Source organism: Botryllus schlosseri, chromosome 4 (assembly GCF_051294905.1).
Source record: "Botryllus schlosseri isolate E-star chromosome 4, Bs_hap1, whole genome shotgun sequence".
Classification (NCBI taxonomy): Eukaryota; Metazoa; Chordata; class Ascidiacea; order Stolidobranchia; family Styelidae; genus Botryllus; species Botryllus schlosseri.
The window spans coordinates 17,607,415-17,634,542 of record NC_137239.1 but is presented as its reverse complement, the minus strand read 5'-3'; the positions used below and the strand labels follow the sequence as shown (position 1 = coordinate 17,634,542).

The 27,128-nt window shown below is 39.8% G+C and overlaps 2 protein-coding genes and 1 long non-coding RNA gene across 6 annotated transcripts; 2 read left to right on the top strand and 1 right to left on the bottom strand.

Moving 5' to 3' along the window:
• The first annotated feature begins 2,833 nt into the window (after positions 1-2,833).
• Positions 2,834-20,990, top strand: LOC145437172 (uncharacterized). 3 transcript variants are annotated; one of them, XM_080314363.1, is made up of 5 exons: positions 2,842-3,267; positions 4,299-4,346; positions 6,891-6,992; positions 7,068-7,315; positions 20,124-20,957. In XM_080314363.1, the coding sequence occupies exons 1-5, from the start codon at positions 3,054-3,056 to the stop codon at positions 20,310-20,312; spliced, it is 801 nt and encodes a 266-aa protein (XP_080170489.1). In that variant the 5' UTR covers positions 2,842-3,053; the 3' UTR covers positions 20,313-20,957. The 3 variants fall into 3 exon arrangements, with proteins under 3 accessions (XP_080170491.1, XP_080170489.1, XP_080170490.1); XM_080314364.1 differs by having other exon boundaries at positions 2,844-3,267; positions 7,071-7,315; XM_080314365.1 differs by lacking the exon at positions 4,299-4,346 and having other exon boundaries at positions 2,834-3,267; positions 20,124-20,990.
• On the bottom strand, positions 9,634-16,602 carry LOC145437174 (uncharacterized). 2 transcript variants are annotated; one of them, XR_013914605.1, is made up of 5 exons: positions 15,893-16,602; positions 14,154-14,372; positions 13,737-13,916; positions 13,316-13,528; positions 11,896-12,076 (listed from the first exon to the last, which is right to left on the bottom strand). It is a non-coding gene; the product is annotated as an uncharacterized LOC145437174 (long non-coding RNA). The 2 variants fall into 2 exon arrangements; XR_013914604.1 differs by lacking the exons at positions 13,737-13,916; positions 14,154-14,372; positions 15,893-16,602 and adding an exon at positions 9,634-11,043 and having other exon boundaries at positions 11,989-12,076; positions 13,316-13,446.
• Positions 20,991-21,921: 931 nt separating the features above from the next.
• LOC145437171 (prostatic acid phosphatase-like) lies at positions 21,922-23,860 on the top strand. Its single transcript, XM_080314362.1, has one exon. It carries the CDS (start codon positions 22,419-22,421, stop codon positions 23,625-23,627), a length of 1,209 nt encoding a protein of 402 aa, XP_080170488.1. The 5' UTR covers positions 21,922-22,418; the 3' UTR covers positions 23,628-23,860.
• The last annotated feature ends 3,268 nt before the right edge of the window (positions 23,861-27,128 follow it).

The following is a 27,128-nucleotide window of genomic DNA, read 5'->3' as shown; positions in this document are numbered from 1 at the left end:
TTGGCGAAAGGCGACCCTTATCACCTACCACATTCTGGCTTTGAACATGGCGACGTCACGATTTCTGTTTTTCTCCCTTTTTTCGATTGCAATTTTTTATCCAGGCTACTGCTCACCGCGTATAGCTTACAATGCTCTTATACAATACTACGGAGGATTCTGTATATTTTGATGATTTGGGTGGATTGGCCTCTTCTGGCGACCAGACATGGGGTAATCGCGATTAGTAATCGTAATCGATTACGACGATTACAGCATTTTCAAGTAATCGTAATCGCAATCGATTACATTCGAAAAAAATTCGAAGTAATCGTAATCGTAATCGTAATCGACTACTTCCGATATCTAATCGATTTCTTTGCGAAAGAACGATTACTTTTTATTTGTACAAATACTAATACATAAACTGAACATTCGTGAACAAGGAATATATATTATACCAGGTCAGTGATAGCACAAACGTCTGATATTCGAACGCCACTGCTCACGAGCTTCGCTCGTCATTACGTAAGAAGTATCCACACATTGTAACTAGATATATTCGTTGTACATTGTAGTGTGAACACCCGCCATGCTGTATCATACCAGGTCATCAGTACAATCCAGACGCCAGTACCTCTCGAAACAGGATAATAATAACCACATTGGCTAGTTTAAAATAGCAACATATACATTGATGTTTGGGTATGCTTAGTTGCTGCTTGGTGATAGTAGGCCTATACGTGCGTACGCACACTGGACAAAGATTTGAAATTTTGTACTCGTCAAATAAAACATTACGATTTCTTCAATGAAGCATTAGAAATCAACAGCTGCTGATATATATGATAACCGACCCGTTCTTTGCCGTTTCTCGTAACGACACTTTGCGGTATCTGTACTAAGTGGAAGGCAGAATATGATGTTCGCTTTATCTTATTCTCATATGACTCTGCTTGAAACGGGCGTCAATCGTTATTTCGCAATTCTTTACTCAACATTTGGACCTGCCGCCATAGCCATCCACGTACATAACATGTCAGCGTGAGTTGTAGCTAGAATCAGGACCAAAACCGCAATTCGTCCTCCACTCCAAACGTTGGTCTTGGGCCCTCATAGGGAGGTCAATTTTCAAGTTGAAGACTGAAATTCGTCAATAATATTAGTTATTGCATTATATTACAATTTATTTTTAATCAGCTCTCACCCCGATGGTCAGATTTACCTGTAGAGCTGGGGGCATGTAATTCATAATTATAATATCTGGTATGTCGTTATAATTGGTTTATTGTATTTGTTAATTCATGACCTCCGGTATGCTATATAATCAAAAGATATTGTAGTCCTTCAAACGTAGCAGACTAGAAGAAAAACTTTCGTGAGACTCGCACATAAATTGGCACATTTAAAAATCAAGAAATCTACGGTCATTTAAATCACGAAGCTCGAAGAAAATTTTCAAGCTAATTAAATCTCTCAAAAATACTCTATAATTTATGTTGCTTTACGAAATATTTTTGAGTCCCCTTGGAGCTCGCTCCCCGCCCTATTACGGAGTTTAGGATGCGGTAGTTATAGACTTGACAAGAATGCAAATACTTGGGTGCGATAAATCGTTCTCTATAAAGTTGGGTAATGGTTACACATAATGACGTAACAAGCAATTGGTGAGTCATTTATAAAGAAACTTGTTATCCCTCTCTTATCAGGCCTTTCATCGCAATCCATTTATATCTTCTAAGATTATATAATTATTTCCTCGTTGGTTATTACTTTATGTCCCATATGTTTCGATTGCCAAATTTTATTCCAGTTGATTTCGTCTCCGTTTTTTGTTCTAATATTTGAAAGACACATGAGTCAAGGTTCCAGGATGTCCAGGCATATCGCGATATTCAAAAGGAGCAATTCTGTGAATCATTGCGACTAGTTACTCACTTACATATAGAAAAGAGTTGCGGTGATATACTAAATATTTGTAAAAGCATTCAGCAATATAGTGTCTGTATAGGTCGCTGGGATGAGATTTTATTGTCAGTAGCAAGCAAGCGAAACGGAACTTCGACATAAATATAACCACAACCACCGAAGGGTTTGACACTCAAACATGACTAATAACAGTCAATCAAAATGAATGTCGCTATATACGCATGGTTTTATGAGCAGTTTTCAATGTCATCACGATAGTTAAAATGCAGTCATGGTAACGCTGGCTGGTAGATCGGTTGTATGTAAGACGTAGTGCAACGATCAACTGCACACAAGTAAAACGGTTTTTCAGAACTCATTTCGGGGGTATGGGTCTTCACATGGATATTGTATATGTAAGTGCGAAAATGCTGCACAGGTTTGTTCTTCTTTAGTTCGTTCTCGAATATCAGTCACCTCGACCGTAGGTAGCCTATTCCGCATGATGTCAAAGTCTTGTATATATATAGCTCAGGACCATTATATGTTAATCAGTCACGACATGAGCGCGATTTAACATACCATATGTTCGTCACTAACATAACGTCAAAGGATCAATTTAACTTAGTTCGCGTCCGAGAATTTTTTGTTATCCAAAATGTTATACATTGAAAACTATTTCGTGCCATACGCAATATCCATATCGAGATAACACATGGAAATACCCAGCAGGTAAAAATGTCTCACGCAATGCATGAACGACGATCAATGAGTAATAACGTTGTTAAACGGATGCAACAGCACGACATTGCTCTGTACACCTATATAGTCATCAGCGATTGAATGGTGTTTCAGGCCACGACTTATATATAGGGTTGGAATTGCTGGACAGGTGTCGAATACCTATAAAAATGAAGCATGCATATAGTGTTAAAATATATAGTAAAAACAATCGGCTACATGGATAGCGAAAGTCGGAGCAATATAATAATAATTGAACTGTTTGTTGCAAGTCACCTATCTTTAGGTCTAACCGAGAGGCATTTCATCGAAGCATGATAGGAACATGAGAGAATATATCTTGCGCGAAATTAACGGCTAATGATAAGCAGATGGCAAATGAAACGGATTGGCTATTTTATTCTTAGATTCGATAGCAAATTACAATGGGTGAGAATCAGTATGAAATCTACGATATCAGCAACGCAACTCGATGCAATTCTAGTGGGTCCCCCACGAAGAGCATGAAACCAGTATTGGACGCGAAATACAGCAATTCAGTCTTGATCAAGGTGGTTGTCATATTTGGCGTTGTAATTCTGCTGATGTTTGCTGGTATCATGGCATGGATGCACCGCGTTGAAGTGAGATTTGCAAAAGGTAGCTACATAAATTTGACAAACTGGGTTTACCAACCGCGTCTGTATGCACGACCAGGGCCGAAACAGTACTTCATCCCCAAAAAAACGTTGGTCTTGGATCCCCAGAGGGTCATAAACCAAAATTCTGTGGGGCTCTGCCCTCCAGACCCCTCTTCGTTGTACGCATTTTTACCAGCACCATATGAAGTAAGTTTTATTGCACTATATAGGGGCTCGACGTATATTGCTAGCAGTTGCGCGTAGCGCGAAAAAATATCATATTAAGGATTGAATTTTGTCTATTATATTGGTAATTGCATATATTGCTATTCATTTTTCATCTTATATCCAACCACGTGATCAAATTTCTTAGTAGAGCTGAGGGAGGTGGTGACTTCAGATAGCAAGCGCAGGATTCCTCATATACGCGCCTACGAACTTCAGAAATCGTGGTGTATTGTGGCTCGGTAATGGCCGGCGCCGAAATGCCTATTGAAAAAAATGATGCGTATTGTTTCTTGCGGCGCTGAGGGCACCCATATTAAAATTAGAGAACGAATTGCAGTGAATCGCGCAACGCGCGAAGAAAATTTTGAAGTTGTAGGATATCTCCCACAAAATACTCTTCAATTATTGTTAAGTTGCGAAATAATTTTGGGCCCTTTTCGAGGTCGCCTCCCACCAATTGGGGGGTTTGGGGTGCAGCAACTACTGCCCTGTGCGCGACTGTACTGTACAATGTAAATACGTGCACTCGCAATCCCGAAGACTTGGTTTTGATCCTTGCCCATTGTTATATCGTCGTTATTTTAGCCTGACACGGAACCGTTATTATTCAATAGCTTGATCAATGGTGGAATCCTATGCATTAGGATCGTGATGTCATGAGTATACCTCGCGTAGTCTCAAATCGCTGTCTGTAATGATGGATGTACGTAATGTCTACCAAAAGATGTTATAGGTGCGAAGCAATCATGTGTCGAATATGTCAGCAAATCATAATTTTTAGGTGATCTACTTGTTTATTAATAATTTAAATTTTATTTTTAGGTTTTCAGAAAATCGACAACAGAATAGCAGCATTCCAACACAGAACCGGCAAGTTATATTAGCCTGATATTTTATGGGGGTGTCAAACTCAACTTGGGTCGCGGGCTGGATTCAAACATTTTTTATTTTTTATCATCTATTAATAAAATCATGTTATGGTGCTTATAACAGCGGTGGTATTTTGTACCACGAACCAGTCAGTAAAACCAGTGAAATGATACCTTTATTCGCAAACAACGGAATTAGCAAACTGCGATGATTGACCGATTGAATACAGTTATAAACCGCAAAAACAATGGCTCTTAAGACGATAAGTGTCGGTATATATCGTTGCTCTTCTTGTCTTAGTCATGATGTGGATTTAGACTTGCATATGCGTTGTGAGGAATACATGAAATTTACCTCAAAACGCGGAAGGTGGAATTTTGATAATTATTTTTAAATCACCATTCGGGTTTCTCTGGGCCTGGGATCTTTTGTGTCAGAAGCTGTACGTACACGTATACAGTAGGGGTGTTCAAAATTGAATTTCTTTCTCAAATTGTACTGGCTACTTGATAAAATTGTTAGGGTACCTAATTAAAGGCTGCACACCAAATTTGGTTCAATACCAACCAGTAGTCGCATTACTACTAGAAAATATGGTTATTTATTAATTTATTTAAAAATAACATCAAAATTCTCTGGTTACCCCATGAAATTGTTAGGTTGTCTATAGAAACAATTCTCACCATATTTGGCCCAATTCCAACCAGTGGAAGCAGAGTTATTGTAGTTGAAAATTTTGGAAATACTATGATTTGAAATCTCAAATTTTGAACATCAATAACTTCATTTCTACTGATTTGAATTGAGTCAAATTCGTTGTGCATTGCTTTTTCAGACAGTCTAACAATTTCATGGGGTAACTAGTAAAGTTTATAAAAATGATATTTATTTTTAATAAATAAATCCAAAACTTTTCTCTTATAGCAATGCCACTATAGGCTGGATTTGAGCTATAGTTGGTGTGCAGCGTTTTTTAGGTAACCTAACAATTTTTTCAAGTAGCCAGTAGAATTTGAAAGAAAAATTCATTTTTGAACACCCCTCCTGTACAGTCGTGCGACCACGGGTATTTGAATTATATTATTTGTGTAACTATTATATTCTCAAAATTAATTACATACAAAGGTTTTCCATTGGTGATTTCCCACGGCGCGGCCTACTTCTAGATTTTTTAAGACACCGTTTACGCGGAGGAAATAAACCTCCAACACTTAGGTAGAAACTAGGAATACTGTATAGTCGACATCGGTCAGACTTGAGCCCGCAACCCATAAGTGTTGCATATACCACTGCGCTATCTCACCACCACCGACGTATTCCTAATTGTGACTAGAATGAAAAATCAAAACTGCCACCGGATGGTTGATGTGGCTTATATTAACTATTGAACATGTTCGACATTAGCTTAGACTTGAGAGATTATTTACGTGAAAGTATTTCCTACTAAAAATCTTAAATTTCATCAGAAATGTTCTGGATATTACAAGTGTATTTCCAGTTATTCATAATGGCTTCGCTGGTCTAATGAAATCGTCTGGTGGGCCGAGTGCGTGCGGACACCCCTGGCCTATACTAGGCTATGTCTCAATACAGACTCGTGGGTTGTGTGAGACGCGTGTCTGAAAATGTTATTGGACTACGCAAGGCAACACGCACTCATGTAAGCGAGCCTTTTCGCTGACACTTAATAGACTGGATGACACTTTCGGTAGTTAACCTGTCTATAGGAAATGGGCTTCACTGGTCTATAGGAAATGGGCTTCACTGGTCTAATGAAATCGTCTGGTGGGCCGAGTGCGTGCGGACACCCCTGGCCTAGGCTATGTCTCAATGAAGACTCGTGGGTTGTGTGAGATGCGTGTCTGAAAATGTTATTGGAATACGCAAGGCAACACGCATTGATTTAAGCGATCCTTTTCGCTGACGCTTAATAGACTGGATGACACTTGCGTGAGTTAACCTGTCTATAGGCAATGACCGATCCCAATTACGGTTCAGTCAGGATGACTTTTCATTTCGAAATTTATTATTTAGCTAGTAAAATACAATGACCACCAATACATACTCACTTCACCGTCGTTCGATCCCATCATTACACAGGCGGCAAAGCCTTATTCTGTATTATTTACAGCGGTTCTGCGACTTTAAAAATGGTCTCATTTGACAGTGTTGCTGTTGTTTACTGAACGAAAAATTATAGGTGCATAATCATCACCTGTAGGTCTTTTGCACCATGGTCAAAGATTATGTACAAAGAAATGCATCACGGTCAATGATGGCGTACAAAAGTTACATTCCAGGAAATAAGATTTCGTCACGTTTGGCAGCGGTGCCGCAGTTGATTGTAACGAGAAATCCCCGAATTTGGTTGTCAAACAATGGTACAATATGTTTCAATACTCCCAAACTCCCCCTGTCATATATTTCAAATGTCAAGGTAATGTAGCCTAACGTCGAAAAATATTCGCATGCATAGACTTTCGGTGGCACAGTGCCCGACTCGTATACATTATTGAAAAATCAACTATCCGCAACCTTGTTAAGATGTGAACGACAGAAACATAAATCAAACACCGCCTCATCAAATCACTGAAGCCTCAACCAGAGATATCGTGATTTCGACCACGGATCAAAGGAATCTAATAAGTAATTGACCAATACAGGCTGGCAATCCTTACTAGACTGCTTGAAGGATTTGATTCTCTTAATAATGCTTTAAAGCAGCACCGACATGCGAAGCGTCCTTGCCCAGAGGAGGATGCGTGTGGATTTCGTCAAACGGAACGGGATCTATGACGTATGCAGATGGCGAAAAGAAATGCCGTGAAAACGGATCTTCGATTGCCGAAATCAGAAATCGGAACGAGTACAACCTTGTCATGCCTTTGCTTCGTAAAAGGATAACGACTGATAGCCGGAATGGTGTGACTTACGCACGCGGCTGGATAGCTGGCGTTATCAATCCTTTGGTAAGTTAATCCAGCAACATTGATGAAGTTCAGTGATCGCATTTTGGTAAAAATGATGAACGTTCCCATATATGGAAGTTAGGGTGGTCGTAGGCCTATGCTTTACGTGTTACCCTTTGAAAGTCACACTAGCACGAAGTAAGCTGATATAAAAAAAACGCGAGTGTATCATCAAAACTGACGCAATGCAACAACCGCAAGATTTTGTCATTATCTTGTCCAAGACTTTCTCGAAGGAATATGACCATGACTATGCGTTGTAACTTCACTGCAGAGGTAATTGATTTTGATGGTTTTAATAGACGCGGTGGTACTATAGGGATGAAGTGAACGTGACGTTCACCTTCGCGTTCTGTGTGTGAACCTCACAAATTTAGAGGTTGGCGTTCACAGACGAACCTTGGTAGGTTCTGCACCGTGAACCTTTTTGATATACCGGTATTACATATTTCACGTCATTGTAACATCCTTGGTTGAAATTCTTTGCATCTCACCTTCGGACCACCCTGTGCATGGCGTTGGAAGCATAAAAAAATCAACACTAAACGAGCATGCACCTTGCCCATTTACTTGCTTTGTTACAAACGTTTGCTCAAAATAATCAGCTTTCCGTTTGTGAATATTTAGTGACTCTCTACTACGAGTTTGACCCGCAATCACACAACATCAAGAACGAAATACACTGCATGTAGGACAGGTAGAAATCGAATCATACTTATTACAGTAATTACACCAATCAATAAAATTGATATAAAGAATACATCGTTGTCCAATGTATAGAATGTAGCAGGCGTACGGGATACACCTTGATTTCATATGTTTATTGTATCATAAAACCAAAATCCGCGCGATAGCGGTGTCGATTACTGTATAACGTGTTTATGGGGTGATATCGGTATTCGATAATAGCAAGTATATAGAAACCAGTTTGACACTCTGCTCGATATCGATGTAGCAATATAGTCAGACGCCGAATACATTGTCCGGTCGGATTCCGCCGGCGGCATCGGTCAATCGGTCAAGCGATCATCTGGCAATATCTTCTTTGGTGTACTCTTCCTAGAGGCTAGAGCAGGGGTGGGCAAACTTTTTTGCTCGCGGTCGCATTCAACATCTTAATCCATTCGCGGGCCGCACTATATAAAATTGGGATTGTAAACCAAAACACAATACTGGTATTTTATTTTTAATTATATAGACCTAGTGAGGATATGGAAATAATATGTATGCTTATTTAAAACCAACCAACCATTGATTGGATGATAATCATACTCGAGTCAGAAACAGTGGCAAGATTTCATAAGCTGGTCAACCTCAATAACCAGTTTTCAAAACTAGGGAGGAAAGTCGAGTGTCCTGATTCTTAGAACAGGATGTAGATTTGAACCTGAGAGCGGTGATCTGTTTATAGATTTGCTGATTCTACTTTTGGTTCAACTCCAGGACACACAATGCTGACAGCGTCATAACCATGTTAGCTTCAAATACGCCCCCACTAAAATATATAAATTATATTAATATAAATACATATGTGGAGAACGAACCTACGTAACACACGAATAGGTTTTTCCAAGTACAACACTAAAAGTAATAAACTTGCCGGAGTGGCCAATGTAAAATTACACTAGCGATCTGAAAGCCATTCTCGTTTTGACTTTCTGCGATGTTTAGCGGTTGAAACCTTGAAGTCGGGCTATCGCGCCAGCAATGAAATATAAATATACATATGAATATAATACATAATTATCGCGGTGAAATAAAATAAGAAAAAGATTAATCGAGTCCCTGCAGTAATTCGATTTTTAGGAGCCTACGCATTTTATAAATATTTTTAATACGTTTCTTAAGCCTTTCGCAGCCGCACAAAACGGGGTTGCGGGCCGTAGTTTGCCAATCCCTATCCTAGAGGCTTCATTTTTGTTTGTAGGGAAAGCTAGCAATCTTCTGATTCTTATGATACCAGGTTTATATGTATAAGTCGAATATTTTTTGAATACCAACGGTTTTACACGAGACGGTCGGCCGAAAATAGTTGGGCCTGGCGCTATCGAATGCGTCAGCCGACTTTATGTGAAAATTTCTCCATCGATATACACTGTAAAAAATAAAGGTGTCCATAGACATGTTTACACCTGGTACCTCTTAATACATGTCCGTCATGTAAAACCATACGACAGGTTTAGTTCCACCTGTTGCCTAACATGTTTCTGCCCGTCATGTAATCTCGAAAACACGTCTGACCTGAGACTTCAATTGACCTTTCACCTTGGACCGACTGGCACAAAATCTGTAGCCAGGATATGAATTAAAACAAGCAATTCAGTGTTGGATCAAATGATGGTATATTGAGAACAAATGCATCAAAACAAGAAAAATTCTGAAATGGCGAGAGTTTCGGATAATACGTAATGAAATAAGAATTACTATAACGGCTAAAAATATTGACATGTCCTGGCGCAATTAATTTACTACTAACAGGCACAGTGTAAGTCGAAGAGTACCGAACGTTAAGAAGTTTTGGAACTTATGCAATGAAAGAAGAGTTATATACAACAATGGCTAAAAATATTGGGCCGTCATCAATGAATTAACTTACTACAAAAAGCCACAGTGTGAGCCGCAGAGTGCCTAACATTAAGAAGTTTTGGAACTTATGCAATGAATGAAGAATTATTACAACAACGGCTAAAAATATTGGCCCGTCATCAATGAATTAATTTACTACAAAAAGCCACAGTGTAAGCCGCAGAGTGCCTAACGTTAAGAAGTTTTGGAACTTATGCAATGAAAGAAGAGTTATATACAACAATGGCTAAAAATATTGGCCCGTCATCAATGAATTAATTTACTACAAAAAGCCACAGTGTAAGCCGCAGAGTGCCTAACATTAAGAAGTTTTGGAACTTATGCAATGAATGAAAAATTCTTACAACAACGGCTAAAAATATTGGCCCCTCATAAATTAATTAATTTACTACAAAAAGCCACATTGTAAGCCGCAGAGAGCCTAACGTCAAGAAGTTTTGGAATTTATACAATGAAAGAAGAATTGTTACAACAACAGCTAAAAATATTGACCCGTCATCAATGAATTAATTTACTACAAAAAGCCACAGTGTAAGCCGCCTAGTACCTAATGTTTTGAAGTTTTGGACATATGTAATGAAACCAGAATTATAATAACGGCTAAAATCATTGACCCGTCCTCAATAAATTAATCAAATTAAATTACAATGAACAGCCACAGTCAGCCACACCTAAAGTTAGAAAGTTTCGAAACGTATGTAATGAAACAAGAATTAATATACCGGCTGGAAACATTGACCGGTCCTCGATTAATTAAGTTATTACAAATTGTCACAGTTAAAGGCGCCGAGTACCTAATGCAATGACACAATAATTATAACGGCTAAAAATATTGACCTGTTCTTGGTGAATTATTCAAATTAATTTACTACGAACAGCCAAAGTCTACCTAACGTTACAAAGTTTCGAGACAGCCGCAGTGTACTTAACGTTCGGAAGTTTCGAAGGAGAGTTCGTGACGACGGACCATGAATTAGAGGCTGATGGAGCGAACTTGATGTTGAACAGCCAGTATATTGCCAGTATTATGGCCATAGCATGATGGAAGCTTCTGACCCCTTTGATAACTTTGCCATAGAAGAGAACCTTCCATTCATTCAGGATCGTATTGTACTTGATCGTCGGATATAATTCTTTGGCTCCTGATAAATAAAAATGATATTAGCTTAGTACTATCGATGTGGTCTGAGATTAAGAATTGAGTTGAGTATGAGGCCTAATAATAGGGTTACCATGCGTCCTCTTTCAATAGGATTTGTCCTCTTTCTTGACTTTTTTAAAAGTGTCCTCGGAGGACGCCCTTTTGTCCTCTTTTTTGAGATTTTGTCCTCTTTTTTGAAAATTTAGGTCACATTTAGAGCGAAATGCGAGTGATATGCCGTAAATTAGCACAGAAGTGACTCTATTGCGGGTATTTCGGAGTGAAAAACGGTGATTGGAGCTCTGAGCGAAAAGTTGACCTTTTTTAAAAAATTTCCAGTCAACCGGTCACAAAGTGGGCAAAATTCACCGATTTTTGAGAATTCTTCTCCGGTTTTGCAAGTCTCAAATTTCTGAAAAAGTGTCCTCTTTTTAGATTTCCAAAATATGGTAAGCCTACCTAATAAGTCATTACTGCGCGAGTCGGGGTCATGCAAAGAGGTAAGAAAACGATCGTACGTGATGGTGCTTTCAAGGATATCGAGCGAGCATAATGGTACCCAGAGTGGAATGATTTTAGCATCAGTCGTAACACTGCAACTTTCTAAGTGAAATAGGAGGGGCCAATATTGGTTTCACATCATCTTCTTTGATTGGACGCCATATACTAGTGACAATTTCACCATAGTGTCCTACAGTAGCATGGACACGGGAAAATCTCGTTACTCACTGATATTGGATTACATCATTCTTTCGATTTACAGTGACCTTTCGAGATACCAATTTTTATCAAATACAGTGTTAATACAGCAATACAGTGTTAATAATGCCATAAATTGCCTTTTTTGTATGATGTGAATGATGTAGCCTGATGGCAGTGAGCCATGCGATTTGCTTGTGTCCACAACACAGTGACATAATGCTTACACATACACCAAACAACTTACTTTGTCAACAAACAGGAAGCTGCCATAGTTGTCATTGAAGAATTGAAGATCGTTGGGATCCCGACCATCCACCCCAGTTTTTGACGACCTGAACGAGAAGTGTCAGAAATCAACTCTATGTATGTTTTGACGCGACTGCGACGTCGTAAAGTAAATCAGTGACTTTGAAACCTTGCGCGGGCCCCTCTAATGTTGATAGAGATTCTCAGTCATCCGACAGGAGGTAACACGGTTGGGCAAGGGTGAAAACATGACATATATTACTACGCAGCAAATTCGATGACAATTATGTTACGACAACCAAGTGTGCAGTCATGTCCTGCAAGGAGTTGCAGGTCGCCTTTGTATACCTCTGGGCTCATTTGACAAGGATTATTCCAAGCTTGGACATATGAATATCAAGGTTGCAGCGAGGCTGCGTACATCGCGTTGTGCAAAGGTTTCACCGCTGACAATATTTCTGCGAGTACTAATAAATATTATAATCAATTTCTAGAATCGCCTTGCAGCCCGAGGGTTGGTCGCCCTTATATCTAAGGAAGAAATGTCTACGTCTGGAAGTATGTGCGATTAAAAAATTCAAGAAAACTAAATCTGCCCAAAAAGAACAATGTATGTTAATTTAAAAAGTATCTTTAGGTCACCGATGAGTTTTATACATTTTGAAAACTGACTTCACTTTTTGCTAACCCATGGTAATAATTAGGGCCATTCAAAGCCATATTTTGTTCTATGCATCAGCAAGTCGTGAAATCAATTTCAACACAAAACCGTATCCCTTTGAGCTATATTAAAGCTATGAAGTCACATTTTCCTGATTAGGTCATAAAGCTCAAAATTTACATTAAGAAGCGATTGGACAAAAACGAGGTTTAACAAATAATGGAGCTGCAAATACAAGACATTTCACCAGCGCTTTATGCACCCCTGCAGAAGTGGCAACCCACATCAGCGTCTGTGGAGCTCTCACTTTCCTTACCAAAGTCATTTTACGTCCGAATCGTAACTTTAAAGACTTTAACATTTCACACTACTACTGTACTGCAACAGTGATTTAGAATAAAAAATGGACGTGTATAACTGTTGTTGCATAGGTTTTACTCTTTAGTTCCGTCAGTGCCGATATTTGCATGTAAAAATACACCATTTTCACATAAATTCATATTTTCCAAAAAATAAAGTCATATTATTGATTTTCTAAGGTCATATAAAAATGGCCCTAGTTATAATATATATGTCATTTGTTGTGTCATGAAAAATGATTGCGCATGCCACAAATGCCGAGGGATTGTGCCGTCAGTGACTTGATCATAACACTGCTTTATACCTACGGTACCCAATGTGCATCGATCAAGATCGGGTAAATCTCCAGCAGACTGTGTTGACATCCCATTCAGAACGGCCTCGCGACGCGATTCGAATGTTCTTTTCATCCTATCCAGAATCGTTTCCTTGTGAGGTATTCTCCACTTGCCTCTTATTGCGTTTTGATGTATCTCGATGCTGCGCTCGTCGTCTGTGGAGAGTATACATGTTGACTCTGTAGGACAAAATAGATCCTAATCAAAACATGACCGGTTATCGGTGCAAGGTGCTACTTCTTGCCAATGTTCCCTCTAAGCTGCTCGCATGCGCACAGACACGAGAAAAATTAGACGTAACATTGTCTGTTGGCGTTATCAGTATCATATCAAAATATTCATATTGAAGATATCTAGATCAAGAAAGCAAGATACTAAAATGCTCACATTGGATGTTGTGACTCGAGAATTCTTGCAGCGTTGACTAGATTTTTCCACAAGCTGCTGAGATTTCCGTTTGCCGCAGCGTCCATGCTTCTGCTATTCCAAGTTTAAGACGAGAACTTCTTTTTCATGGTGTCTTCTCCATTCCCTCAACTTGTTGCAGAGCTTGTCTTTCCATGATCCCTGCAATGTAGCATAGTTGAAGAAAGGTTTGGATTAAGTTTGGACAAACTTCTGAGATGTGTGTCACCAACATTGAAAAATTGGAATGTAATGCCGCCCCTGCTGTATGATATTACACATTGATAATAATCGTCAATAATTGGTGCATGCATTGCATACGTTGTAGGACTAGCCTATTGCATGAACGTGGTAAGGGGATGTCATTATCAGTGACTTGATCCCAACACTGCTTTATACCTGCCCAATGCGCATCGATCAACATCGGCTAAATCTCGAACAGACTTTGTGTTGATATCCCATTCAAAATGGCCTCATGACACGATTCAAATGTTCTTTTCATCCTAACCTGAATCTTTTCTTGTCACGCAGTCTTTTCGTCCACTTGACACTTATTGCTTTTTGCTGTACCTCGATGCTGCGCTCGTCTTCTGGAGAATATACCGATGCAGGTTGACTCTGTAATAAATATCTTCATTAAAGCCCAGCAAATTATCAGCTTGTCGGTAATAGCGAGTCAATTTATTGCAGAAAGAGCAAAAGTTTTTTTAGGCCTAACTATTTCGTAAGAACAGACAGTTCCGACCAGAAATGAAGATAAGCAGTAGCCTAAAATTCTAAGGTAATGGGGGAAAACAGGCAATTTACATATATACGAGATCACAATTTCATCAAAATTAAGATTTTTAGGGTTAAAAATGTCAAAATTGACAGAATGTCAGATTTTATCGGTCAAAATCTTCGGTTTTTAGATAAAAATAAAATCACCCGAGGAGAACATCACATATTCGTTGAAGAAGTTCATATCAACATATTCCAACATATTCTATTCGGGAAACAAAAAAGTACTAACCTAGATTAGTAATCTATATAGACCAGAAATGGCCAACCTTTTCGGCTGAAGAGCCACATGCAATTGACGAACGAGTTCGCGGTCCACTAGCCACGCCAAGCAGATAAAATTTTCGAAATTTATAAATAAACAAGGTCAATAATATTATTACTCGAGTATTGCGGGTCTATTGTATACCGCCCGCTAGACTCAGTTTGCAAGGACACGACTATTTGGCGTCTGGCCACATCGATATCGCCATTTCACCATTGACGATCTTTATGCGAGCGCAAACGCGAAAAGACTTTCTCCCGTAATTGCGTATACAGTTAGACTCAATCGGATAAAATAGGCATTTTTTTCGTTTTCAGATTGAGTCTAACTATATTAGCGATTACGAGACAAAGTGTCGTTCAACATATGCGACCTTGCGTTTGCACTGGCAGTCGACTATGAAACCTAGGCACGAAATGATTGACGCATGTTGCGGTCGCAGCTTTCAATATCGATATGTCCATGCGCCGAATAGCCCAGTCCTCGCAAACTTAGCCCAGCGATATACAGCAGGCCCGCAATATAATCAAGTGACAATATTATTGACCTATGAACTTCAAAATCGTGCGAAAATTAAACACGCAAAGCGTGAAAAAAAATTTCACTGCTATTTTACTTTATTGTAATGTACGACGACTTACTGAAAAGGTGACTGGACCCTGGATCTGCCAATGCGTTGGAACTGATATTTTAGTCATCAAGATCCCAAGTGTCGCAGCAAGAATTGTAATTTTTTGTTGGCATTGCAAGTTCACAATCTGAGCAATTCATTTTCGATAATATAATAGGAAATTAGCTCACGGGTCACGCAAAACCCTCTCGCTGGCCATATTTGGCCCACGGGTTGGTCACCCCTGATATAGACAGGCCAATGCGATCATTTCAGAGCCGGAGCAGCAGCTAGAGCAGGAGCAGTTTAAATTTGCGGCTGCTCTAAAGCCCTGCATAACACGGCGTGATTTTGGCTAAAAATCTATATTCGTTTCTATTACAGATATCGAACAAGACAAGATAATTTTAGTACAGTATGATTACCATGATCATCGCTTTATGACGATAATTCTGTTGACATGCATAGAATATAATTACTCACTTCCATCGTCAAACCAGTCATATTGTCCCATATCTTTGGCAGACAATTCATAGAAATCGCCGTTCAATTCAAGCGACTTGTCGTAATATTCCGTAGTGAATTTTCTGTCCTAGATGGTACTACGAACTGCACATCTCACAACATCATAAATCTCAGATAGGTGATCAACTGTGATCACCTTTCTAATATTACCATGGATGATCAGCATTTTCATATTTAATAGCACAAGAGTAATAAATCGCTAACCAGTCTGATGAATCTGAAAAATAGAACGTCATGTTCAAAATTACGCAATTTTAATTACCGGAACTTTTCTCTATCGGCATATAGTTCACTATTAAACTTCGAAACATATTCTATGATGCAGTCTAATGTAGCGATCTCACCATCAATGTTCCCTCTAAGCTGCGCACATGCACAAATGCGCAGTGCTAACACGGTCTCTGCGCACAAAAAATCCGATATGATGACCTTTTTTTTAGTCTTTACGCACTGTTGTCCAAGGGTCTGCGCAGTGAGTTCGTGAGTGTGCGCAGACTCGTCAAAAATTAGAGGGAACATTGCTCACCATACTGTAATTTACCAATACAGTATACCGGTAAATTATGGAGTCTCTGGTAAAATATTTCACCAGGTTGTAAAACACAAAGGAAACCGGTTTCTGTCATAGCCTCACAGGAATAACAGTGTAAATATCGCCCAAAGCCTGACTTGAGGATACCACAAATGTCACAGTGCCCGTCAAAATCTTCATAGAAAAATATTTTACCATCTTGATCCTGATTGACAACATGAATTCTTTTTTGCCGTATTTGTCACATAATTTTACAGAGCAAACTTGTCCCTCCATATCTTGCATTCGACAAAATGCAACATATTGGCATGGTATACACATCCTCCTAATATATCAACTGGCTCAACTTTCTTAGGTTCATTATTTACATAGTTAAGCTAAGACATTCCCCAACATGATATACTGTAATCGACTGGTTACCGTATGCACTCTGAAGCTATATATGGTAAGTGCTAAACGATATGCTGCCTCCACACGCCACACGTTACCGTACTGCAGTTGAATGCAGCACACCAACTATGCACACCCCGTAGGCGCGCATATGAATCGGAAACACTTTCCCCGATGAAAACTGATGTGAAATGCATCCTCTACTAACTGGACAAATACGATCAATAACCGTCAGCCGGTAATAAACTCTACAATCAGTTTCGCCAACTTTGCTGGCCGCGTAGTGATCGCCGATGGAAGTGGCTACTGGCTTCCCGGCACTGAAAGTTTTTCAAACCAATCGTAACGCATACGGCAATCACGTGAGCAGTGAAGTAGAACTTCCGTTTTTTTAACCAATCACGTCGGATCGTGAAATAGTGTGAGTGGTGAACTGAAATTTTACCGTCGTTCTGCAACCAATCACGACGGAGACTGAAATCGAGGACCGTGAACTAAAATTTCCTGTTTTCCAACCACGGATTCGGAAATCGTGTGAGCTGTGAACTGAAATTATACCTCAGTTTTTCAACCAATCAAGACCAATACTCAAATGTCTTTTTTTTTATAGATAACTAACCTACGCATAGATTCGCACCACCCATCATCACTAGGGTTGTCCATAATTTGGAAAATCTTACAAATCCTCGGTTGTAATGTCTTATTCGATAGATTATTGATAAAAAACGACACTGAGCCTGAAAGAAGCTCAAAGAAAGGCCGTTAAGATTTCGTGCAAAGCGTTTGAAAGTAGCTGCCGAAGAATGGGCGTGCCACCGACCATAGAACGGCGAGAAGACTAGTAATCAAGAAACCACGGCTCTTGATTGGATAATCGGCTATGCTTCAATGACCACGTCAGCAGCAGCTTGCTGATTAGGTGAACAAGGAGTCTGCTACTGGCGACGATTCTGAAAGCGCATTGTATGTAGGTTGACAGATAATGATTTAGGATTGATTCAAGGTATCTGGAGGTACGAAATACATGATGTACAAACAACAGCTGCTTCACAAAAACGTCTAAAGCATGACCGCTTCATTGTGAAGGAAACCGCTGTAGCCTATATGCCTTGTTTTCAACGAGGGAAAGCATAGGCGCTTATGCAAATGGCGACGGATTCCTAGTTTCAGTAATAATATATCATTATTGAATACAAAGATAAAGCTTAACAATGACACTATAAGTTAGGTGATCTTATTGGGCTCAGGTTGCAGTACAGAGTACATAGTTGAAGTTTTGAATGCTCTAGCGATCGGCTGAATCAGACTGTTAGGCTTAGCACTCATCAGATGTTTGCAGCAAATTGAATTCACTGGTAAATGTTTTCAAAGTCCCTAATGATGTCGCAGAAACGAGGTTTATATGCAAGCACAGGCCCTGCTTGATATGATATGCAAACTATGTTGGATACTATGCACTATGCAGCATTGTCTGTGTTTACCTTTACACCCCTTTTCTGCGCGATTATTAAGGAATTTGACATATCATATCCAGCATATTATGTGCTTACTTTTAAGCCTCTTTTCTGCGTCATCATCAAGGACTCTGACAACACTTGCAAGTGAATACAGTTTGATGCAAGCATCTGACAAGTGCCAAGCAAAGCCCGCTGATTCAGCCGACCCTTAGAGCTTTCAAAACTTCAACTATGCACTACAACCCGAGCCCAATGAGATCACACAAACTATAGTGTCATTGTTAAGCTTTATCTTTGTATTCAATAATGATATATTATTTCTGAAACTAGGAATCCGTCGCCACTTGCATAAGCGCCTATGCTTTCCCTCGTTGAAAACAAGGCATATAGGCTACAACGGTTTCTTTCACAATAAAGCAGTCATGCTTTAGACGTTTTTGTGAAGCAGCTGTTGTTTGTTCATCATGTATTTCGTACCTCAACATACCCTTAATCAATCCTAAATCATTATCTGTCAACCTACATACAATGCGCTTTCAGAATCGCCGCCAGTAGCAGACTCCTTGTTCACCTAATCAGCAAGCTGCTGCTGACGTGGTCATTGAAGCATAGCCGATTATCCAATCAAGAGCCGTGGTTTCTTGATTACTAGTCTTCTCGCCGTTCTATGGTCGGTGGCACGCCCATTCTTCGGCAGCTACTTTCAAACGCTTTGCACGAAATCTTAACGGCCTTTCTTTGAGCTTCTTTCAGGCTCAGTGTCGTTTTTTATCAATAATCTATCGAATAAGACATTACAACCGAGGATTTGTAAGATTTTCCAAATTATGGACAACCCTAATCATCACCCTTGCTCGTCGTGAGGAATTGACTACTGAAGTGCTCAGCAATCTGAACGCAGCATGATCGGTTATCAATAGCTGAAGACCCGAACCCTCAAATTAAATAAAGTTGATCTTATTTGAAAGCTACCGTCACGCTGATTCTGAAAATAATACATTAAAATTTCATTAGGACAATGGAACTAACCCGAAATAGCCTAAAAATCTGAAAATCGGCATCGTGCAGCGATGCAGCACAATCACCATAACAACGGCCTTTGCGTTATTGCGATCGTTCAGAACAATGCCGATTTGCAGACTTTTGGGGTGCATTTCGAGGGGGTTCCATTGCCCCGATAAGATTTTAATGTATATTTCGGAATCAATGCGACAGTAGCCTATAAATAAGCTCAACATTTTTTAATTTGAGTGCTCGGATCGTCAGCGATAGGATTAGCAATTATGTTGCGTTCCAATTGGTGCAATAAAATCCGAATCTGGTCCCACTGTATCAACATTGTGCAGAATCCCTGTCCCTGACACTATTTCCGTGTCCGTCTGAAAATATACATTAAAAGCTCAATAGGGCAATGGAATTACCCCGAAGTAGCCTTCAAAATCTGAAAATCAGCATTGTTCCAAACAATCGCAGCGACGCAGCCCTATAACGCGTGGTTCGGAACAATGCCGAATTTCATACTTTTGGGTGTATTTCGAAGGCGTTCCATTGCCCTGATTAGATTTTAATGCATATTTTCGGAATCAGTGCGACAATATAGCTATCACTTCACGTTAACCTGAACTTATCAGGTGTTCGCACCATCCCTATAGGTACTATATATATAGTAAGCTGACTGCTCTTTTAATTTTGTTGTATTGTCTGTTCTGTTGTAGGTCTGAAATATGAATGTTAGTAGTCTGTTAATCAGTATACGTTTATGCTTGCATACCATGCCCAGATATCTCCCGAATATATTCGTTGTATTCAGACTAAGAGAGGGAATACTTCGCGTCCGAATATTTTTCTCAAGTGGACTACTCGCGGCCACCCGAAACGGTATCCAGCAAGAACACACCTCTGTCTCTATGCTAACAAGAGGGGGGCTGATCGCGAAGGAATGATCAATAAATCCCCATTCGACCCCATATCATATGTAGTTTGTTATAATGGACAGTGAAATCTGCGCCACTTCTGCATTCCACGACGGCGATGGCGATGACGACATATAGGCTTTTGCCGCTTTGTAATGGTGGATACGAGAACCATTCAATGAAAAACAGAGCGACCACGAACAAGCATGGAAAACTGATTGTTATTATAATGTTTGGCGTACTCAAGTTGCCTCAGGAGGTGCTGCCCGATGGCAGAATTACATGCCTTTATCTTAGCATAGGCGCGCATGGCATAGCGATTGTGATGATCAGGAAGAAGTGTCATCATCATGCGAATGTCTAACTAATTTGACGTGGAACATGTTGACGAATTCTTTGTAGCAAACGCAAAGGTCCTCGAATCTACCATTATAAAGCTGCAAAAGCCGATTATCTGCCGCTAGAATGAACATCTCTAATTCTCTATACCCTGGGAATACAGGATTACTTCTGTGCTGTTATTCGGCTATTTTATAGCCGAATTTGTATCTGTTGTACCGTAACTGTGCGTTGTTATCAACTTCTCGACTCTGTGTACTTGTCTTTATTGCGTCACAACGACAGAATTATTTCTATATTTCGAATTTAGTTAGTCGCATTTACTGACGTTCGCTCCTGATGAGAGTCAGTAGAAAAGCTCCGAGTAGAATAAATTTGAAAATATGAAGATACATGGTTTATTGCAATATATATTTGTATTTTGATTCGAAGAGTCCGGTCGGATTTGGATTTACGAGTTCTTTTACACTGGGTTTGGATTTGGACTTGACGTGGGATTTCCAACAATTCCCGGTCTTCATTCGACTTGAAGGAAAACATTTCGGTCTTTACCGAATTTTGACTAGGATTTGAACATGACACCATAATGCACTGACTCTTGTGTAGACACAAGAAACGCGCACTGCCTACTGCGATTGTGTCGCGACGCTCTTTCTGTCTGGCCGAGCAGAATCACGGCCATCGTCGTATTGGGCTGGTTCATGAACGCGAAATCTTTCGACACTCACCGTGAATATAGCGCATTGTTACCAGAACGCTATATCGCGCCTTCAAGCGATCGTATTGTCTCATTGTTATCGAGTCAAGACAACAGAGGTATAGTGCGCCAAAGCAGCGAGACAAACGATGAAATTTTCTACCGTTAGGTTAAGATTTCAAACTATATCGTAACGTTCGTGTCTATTTGTTGGAGTTGAATCAAATTTGGTGTGCAGCGACACGCCCATTCCTTCTCCGCGATACACAATGCTAATTTGATGGTGATGTTAGAGGGTTCCAGTGCCATTAAGAGCACAATATGTATTTGCGGAATCAAACATATAGGCTACCTTTTAGTTTGTTAAGTTTATGGCATTCGTGAGCAACTATTAAATTTGTCAAGGTTTCAGATTTCCAAGCTAGAGCTACTAGTTTTGCAAGAAATTGCAAGGAGCAAGATCTGTCTTTTAATATATATTTTATCACATGCTATTTTCTAAAATTGCTTGGGTCGCGAGACTTCAGAGAAAATATTTTCTGGGTCGCGTCACATATGAGAGTTGAGAACCCCTGTCTTCGGGCGACCCAAGCGCAGTGAGCAGTGCTCATCTATCCAGTGGCAAGACATTATGATGATATAAAAACGAAATCCTAATGTTTAGATGGATATGAATCTCAAATTAGGAACAGGGTTTAGGTTAGAAAATATTAAATCCACTCATCTCGATGTGTTGGGAGTTCTTATACAAAATAAGTAGTCGATTCACGATTTCCTTTCCTTGAACGAATTACATGGATGCCTCTTTAAATCCCTATTGTGTGGGTGCGGATGTACATGGAGAGATATAATTCTGACTATTTTACATATTTGTATGGGTGTAGTCGTTGCAAAAAAGACATTGTTTGACGAATAAGCCATGAGCGAAAAAAACTCATCACATAAGTCACTCCAGACTACAGCGCAATTTTTTACGAGATCAAGAAAACAGGACATGGTCACATTTTTCGTGTTGTTAGATGGGATATGGTTATGTCCCGACCTCTCAGATCCTGTCAACCTGTGCTATATTATTTTCAGGGTTGTGAATGTAAGCAACATCCCCATCAATATTCCAGGTGAATACTGATACGGTAAATCATTCAAGTTGATAGAAATGTCACATGGATGCAGTATGATCACAGAGCTTTTGACCCTGGCGGTCATTATCAAAGCTGCCGGAGGAAGAGAGCTGATATTCACCACTGCAGTATGGAGGCACGGAGACCGGACATACACAAGTACATATCCGAACGATCCATACAAGGACACCAATATCTGGAGGAATGGGTATGGCGAATTGACAAACATCGGTGTGAAACAACAGTATGAACTGGGTGAATATCTCAGATCAAAGTACAATTCGTCGCTTAGTGCGGAGTACTTGAAAGAACAGATATACGTACGCAGCACAGGCAAAGATCGCACCATTATGAGTGCTCAATCGAATTTAGGCGGACTGTACCCGTCGGTTACAGCAAATGAACTGTGGAATGGCAGTGTGACAGCCTGGTACCCGATTCCTGTTCACGTAGTCCCGGTCGAATACGATGATCTATTAAGTTACCCTCGTCGCGATTGTTCCGAGTACGAAGATATAATGCAGAAAATATACAGCTCGCCTTGGTTTCTAGAGCACGAAAAAAGACATGCCGATTTCTATGAATTCATCGAGGAAAAAACTGGGGTCCAGGATGTGAATTTACTGAATATATGGACGATTGAGGACAATCTGTTTTGTCTGCGATGTCATAATTATTCGTTACCCGGTTGGGTTACGGATGGCATAATGTCCAAACTTCACAAACTCCATTCTCTAGGAATAGGTCTCATGTTTACTGACATCCACTACAAGTTCCGGAAAGAACTGTCGCGAATTCAGGGCGGCATACTAGTGAAAGAGATCATCGAGAACATGCAGCAGCGAGCGAAAATGGGGCAGGGTAAATATTCGATGATTACATACTCGGCACACGATACGACATTGTTGGCTTTGCTAGTTGCGCTTGGCAATTATGACTGGATCCAGCCAAGTTACGCAAGCTGTGTAATGGTTGATCTGTATAAAGATGCAGGTAAATATCAAGTTGAAGTTCAATATCGGAGAGGAAACGGTACATTGACGTTACTGAGTGTTTACGGTTGCGATACATCTTGCGATCTTGAAGAGTTCGTCCGTATATTGCAAGATTACGTTCCGGATGATTATGACAAAATATGCAGTGAGAACCTGGAAAGCTACCAAACGTGGTTTGGAAAAGCATTTTCTATACCGTCCGTTATCTTACTTCTTGTTGTCGTTGTTACGCTCGTTGTTTTACGGTGAAAGGAGAAGGCGAATTTATGAACTTTTTTAATAGACATAATCAGAGTGATGCAGTATAAGGAGATAACAAATTTTGGTATCACTCGATCTGTGACAGCCGCACAAAGCTCGTATCAAATCAAAATAAGTTTAGCATGGGTGGTGGTATAGCCATGTGTTTAGTATCAGAAGTTGAATGTGATTAAAATGTGTTCGTTGTTGTTTTCATCTCAATAAACGGGGCAAAATAATCATATGTGGAATTGTGTATGTTCTCGGTAGACAGGTGGCAGATGGAAAATAGTTGGATACTTAGAGGTGATAGTTTATTTTCAACACCAAGTGAAGAAGAAGCGTAGACGCAACAAAATCGGCAATATAGTCGACACTTACAAAAAAGGTGTATTCAAGGACAAGGATAAATTGCATGCTCACTCTCTGTTTAAATTTCACTAATAGGCGATCAATCGAAAGCAACGTTGTAGAGATGTGCTCTGCATGCAGGGCTGTGGAGTCGGAGTCGGTGGAGTCGAAGTCTGTGGAGTCGGAGTCAATCAATCAATCAGGTTTATTAATATTTTCATCGTTTCAAAACATCACAAGACTGCGATACAATGAAAAAAAAGGAAGGTGTCGAAACAACTTGGAGTAGCCTTTAAGATCAGACACCCACCTTAGCCTAGGCGAAGTAAATAAGAGGCATGCACACTGAATGAAAAGTAATGCAGAGAAGAATATAAGACGCAAGCGACAAAATGAGGTGACATGTGGCGGCGGGCGAGGTCGCTGTTAGGTCGTGGTCCGGTAATCTTGAAGACTGGCTAAGATTGATTTAGAAGAAATTGCTTGTATTTCGACTTGAATGCGGACATGCTCGACGAATGTCGGATAACCGGCGAGATGCTGTTCCACAATAGGGGTCCGGCATACTTGATAGAGCAATTCGTTTTCTTGTATTCAGTCCTGATCATATGGTAGTTGTTCTTCGTTGACGCGCGTGTGCCGTTGTGCGCTTTTGTCTCCGAGGTGAAGTAGTCGTTGAAATTTGAGGGACATTGACCGCAATGGAACTGATACATAAACTTGGCAATTTCTAGCTTCCTCATATCCTGTAAGTTTAGAACATCAAATCTTTTGAGAAGCGATTTATCAGTTGCACATCCAGGCCCCCGTGGGGCTTTGGCAATGATATATACGGATGATCCGATGTTGAAGTTTATGCAGTGGGTCAATTGTATTCTTGCAGGAAGCACCCCAACAAAGAATTCCGTATTGTAACTTCGATATGAATAGAGTGTTGAAGAGTATCAAGAGCACGCTGACTGGCAGAGTGTAGCTAAGGCGGCGACATAGACCACATACCTTCGATAGTTGTGGTTTGAGTAATTGTATGTGACTCTTCCAGGACATGTCCGTATCCACTATCCAGTAAAATACCAAGGTATTTGGCATTTTTAGTGTTGAAAATTGGTTGGCCAGCGATGTCAACGGTTCGGTTATCGCAGGAGTACACGACCAATAATTGGGATTTCGCAGCGTTAACCCGAAGGCTATTATGGGACGTCCACTCATGCACTTTGGGCATTTGATTACGGGTGACGGCATTCAAGCTTGCGGGAGTAGGTGCATGAGATAAGAGGTGAGTATCGTCAGCGAAGAGTGTGGTATTCAATGATATTCAACGATATCATTGACATATAAAGTAAAAAGGACATGCCCAAGAACAGAGCCTTGCGGAACACCACGGGTAACAAGGTGGGGGGAGGAGTTTGGCTAATTCTTCGTTTAATGGAGGCGGAGTCTCAACATTTTTAGCACGCCTGGCAGTCAGTCGTGGAAATGACCCTTACTCCGACTTTGACTCCAACTTCTTTATTATGAAAACATTTGCTTTCAATGGTATCTTTAAATTACTAATAATAACTAATATAGGATTTTTATGTGCCATCAATCACCGTTATTAGTAACATATTGATAAAACAGGACATTATTTGCAAATTGCAATTCAGCTGCATAGAGGAAGAAAATCGCAATGTGCATCTTCGCGATGCAGTCACACATTGATGCAATATTTCGAATTATACCATGATACTGTGACAGAGTAAATACATCGTCTGGTTTTGTAAAATTGTAAAAATAAATTGATGCAATTATAACCAAACGCTGCTTCCCACTTGCCAAAATTAAAGATATTTGTAATGTAGCTTAGCTGCTTGGGTCGAACAAATGATTAAGAAAGACTGCAAGTCCCAGTCCTGGAATACTTGAGTAAGTGCACGAAGACTAGACATATGCTATTTGACTGCTTCCTAAATTTCGTTTCTTATCTATGTTTATTAGTAGTGACAGTGTGTGTGCTTGTAATCAGTACAGTGTATAATGAGAAAATTAGTAAGGTACATCTCTGTATTAGTTGCTGACTCGTACTCAGGCGCTACACTTCGATTTTTCTTTCTACCTTTTAATCATACAGGATTGGATATACGTCATGTTTGAATGATTCATACATATTATGGTATTAGAGAATCCGTGTCATGACAACTTATAATATATGAAAAAAGGAAGGATATTAATGAATGTAGTCTTCCGTGTTAATTGCATAGTGACAAATTCGAACAGTACCACAATGAAACAATTTTGCATGTCATCGTTATTCATATGTTTGCATATGTTTAATGGTTTAGTAGATAGTCAGTAAGCCGTCACAGTGCCATATAATTTTCGAAGCAAATTGGTAAAATTTGATAGAGTCGGAGTTGGAGTCGGAGTCGGAGTTATCTTAAGAAAATAGTCGGATTAGTGATTACTTTAATTTTGCTGAATCTACGAAGTTTCAACAACGGCAATAATCCTAATTATATTACGATTTTAAATGACATAATTGCGTCGCACCGTCTATGCACCGATGATTCATTTAGACTGATGCCATACATTGCACCGATCAGCATATGTATGCTATTTCAGAGTATCAGGTGAATGCGTGTAGCTTTTAGCTGATGCTTTGATGATCTGTCTGTCTGCCAAGCATCTGTTCAGAGTCACGGGGAGTTGACGGGCCCGAGCGTGACTATCCAGATGTGATATTTTCGAACGTCACAATGTCAATCTGCTATTATTGCGTTTAAAAAAACTAGTCAGTTTGGTCCATTAAGTCTTGCACAGTGTATGCACGTACGCAGTTACGTCCTTATGCAAATGTCGCGTTTGAAATTAGTATTGTGACGTCAGGGGTTTTGTAAATGTTAGTGTTCGCACGAATCGGAACTTTTCGAGCGTTCACACCATCCTTATGATGTAATGCTATAATTTGTGCCAACAAGCTATAATGTAAATCTGGTCCAAGGTAAACCTGGTCATGCATAATTATTGGAAAATTACGGGTACCTATATCATATAGCCTATATGTGTAAAGGCACTACTTCTACTCGTGACTTTTTTGACTATACTTTGATCACCATTGCTCTTTCGTCCTTGGTTTGTACCCTATCCGAAATTTCTGACACGCATTTCTTCACTTTCGCA

Bases quoted from the DNA above. Each gene is read 5' to 3' on its own strand.
- LOC145437172 (XM_080314363.1), top strand. From the start codon at position 3,054: ATGGGTGAGAATCAGTATGAAATCTACGATATCAGCAACGCAACTCGA. The intron at 6,993-7,067 runs GTAATTGACCAA...AATGCTTTAAAG, and splicing joins GGATCAAAGGAATCTAATAA to CAGCACCGACATGCGAAGCG. The intron at 7,316-20,123 runs GTAAGTTAATCC...CGTTGTATTCAG, and splicing joins CTGGCGTTATCAATCCTTTG to ACTAAGAGAGGGAATACTTC.
- LOC145437171 (XM_080314362.1), top strand. From the start codon at position 22,419: ATGTCACATGGATGCAGTATGATCACAGAGCTTTTGACCCTGGCGGTC.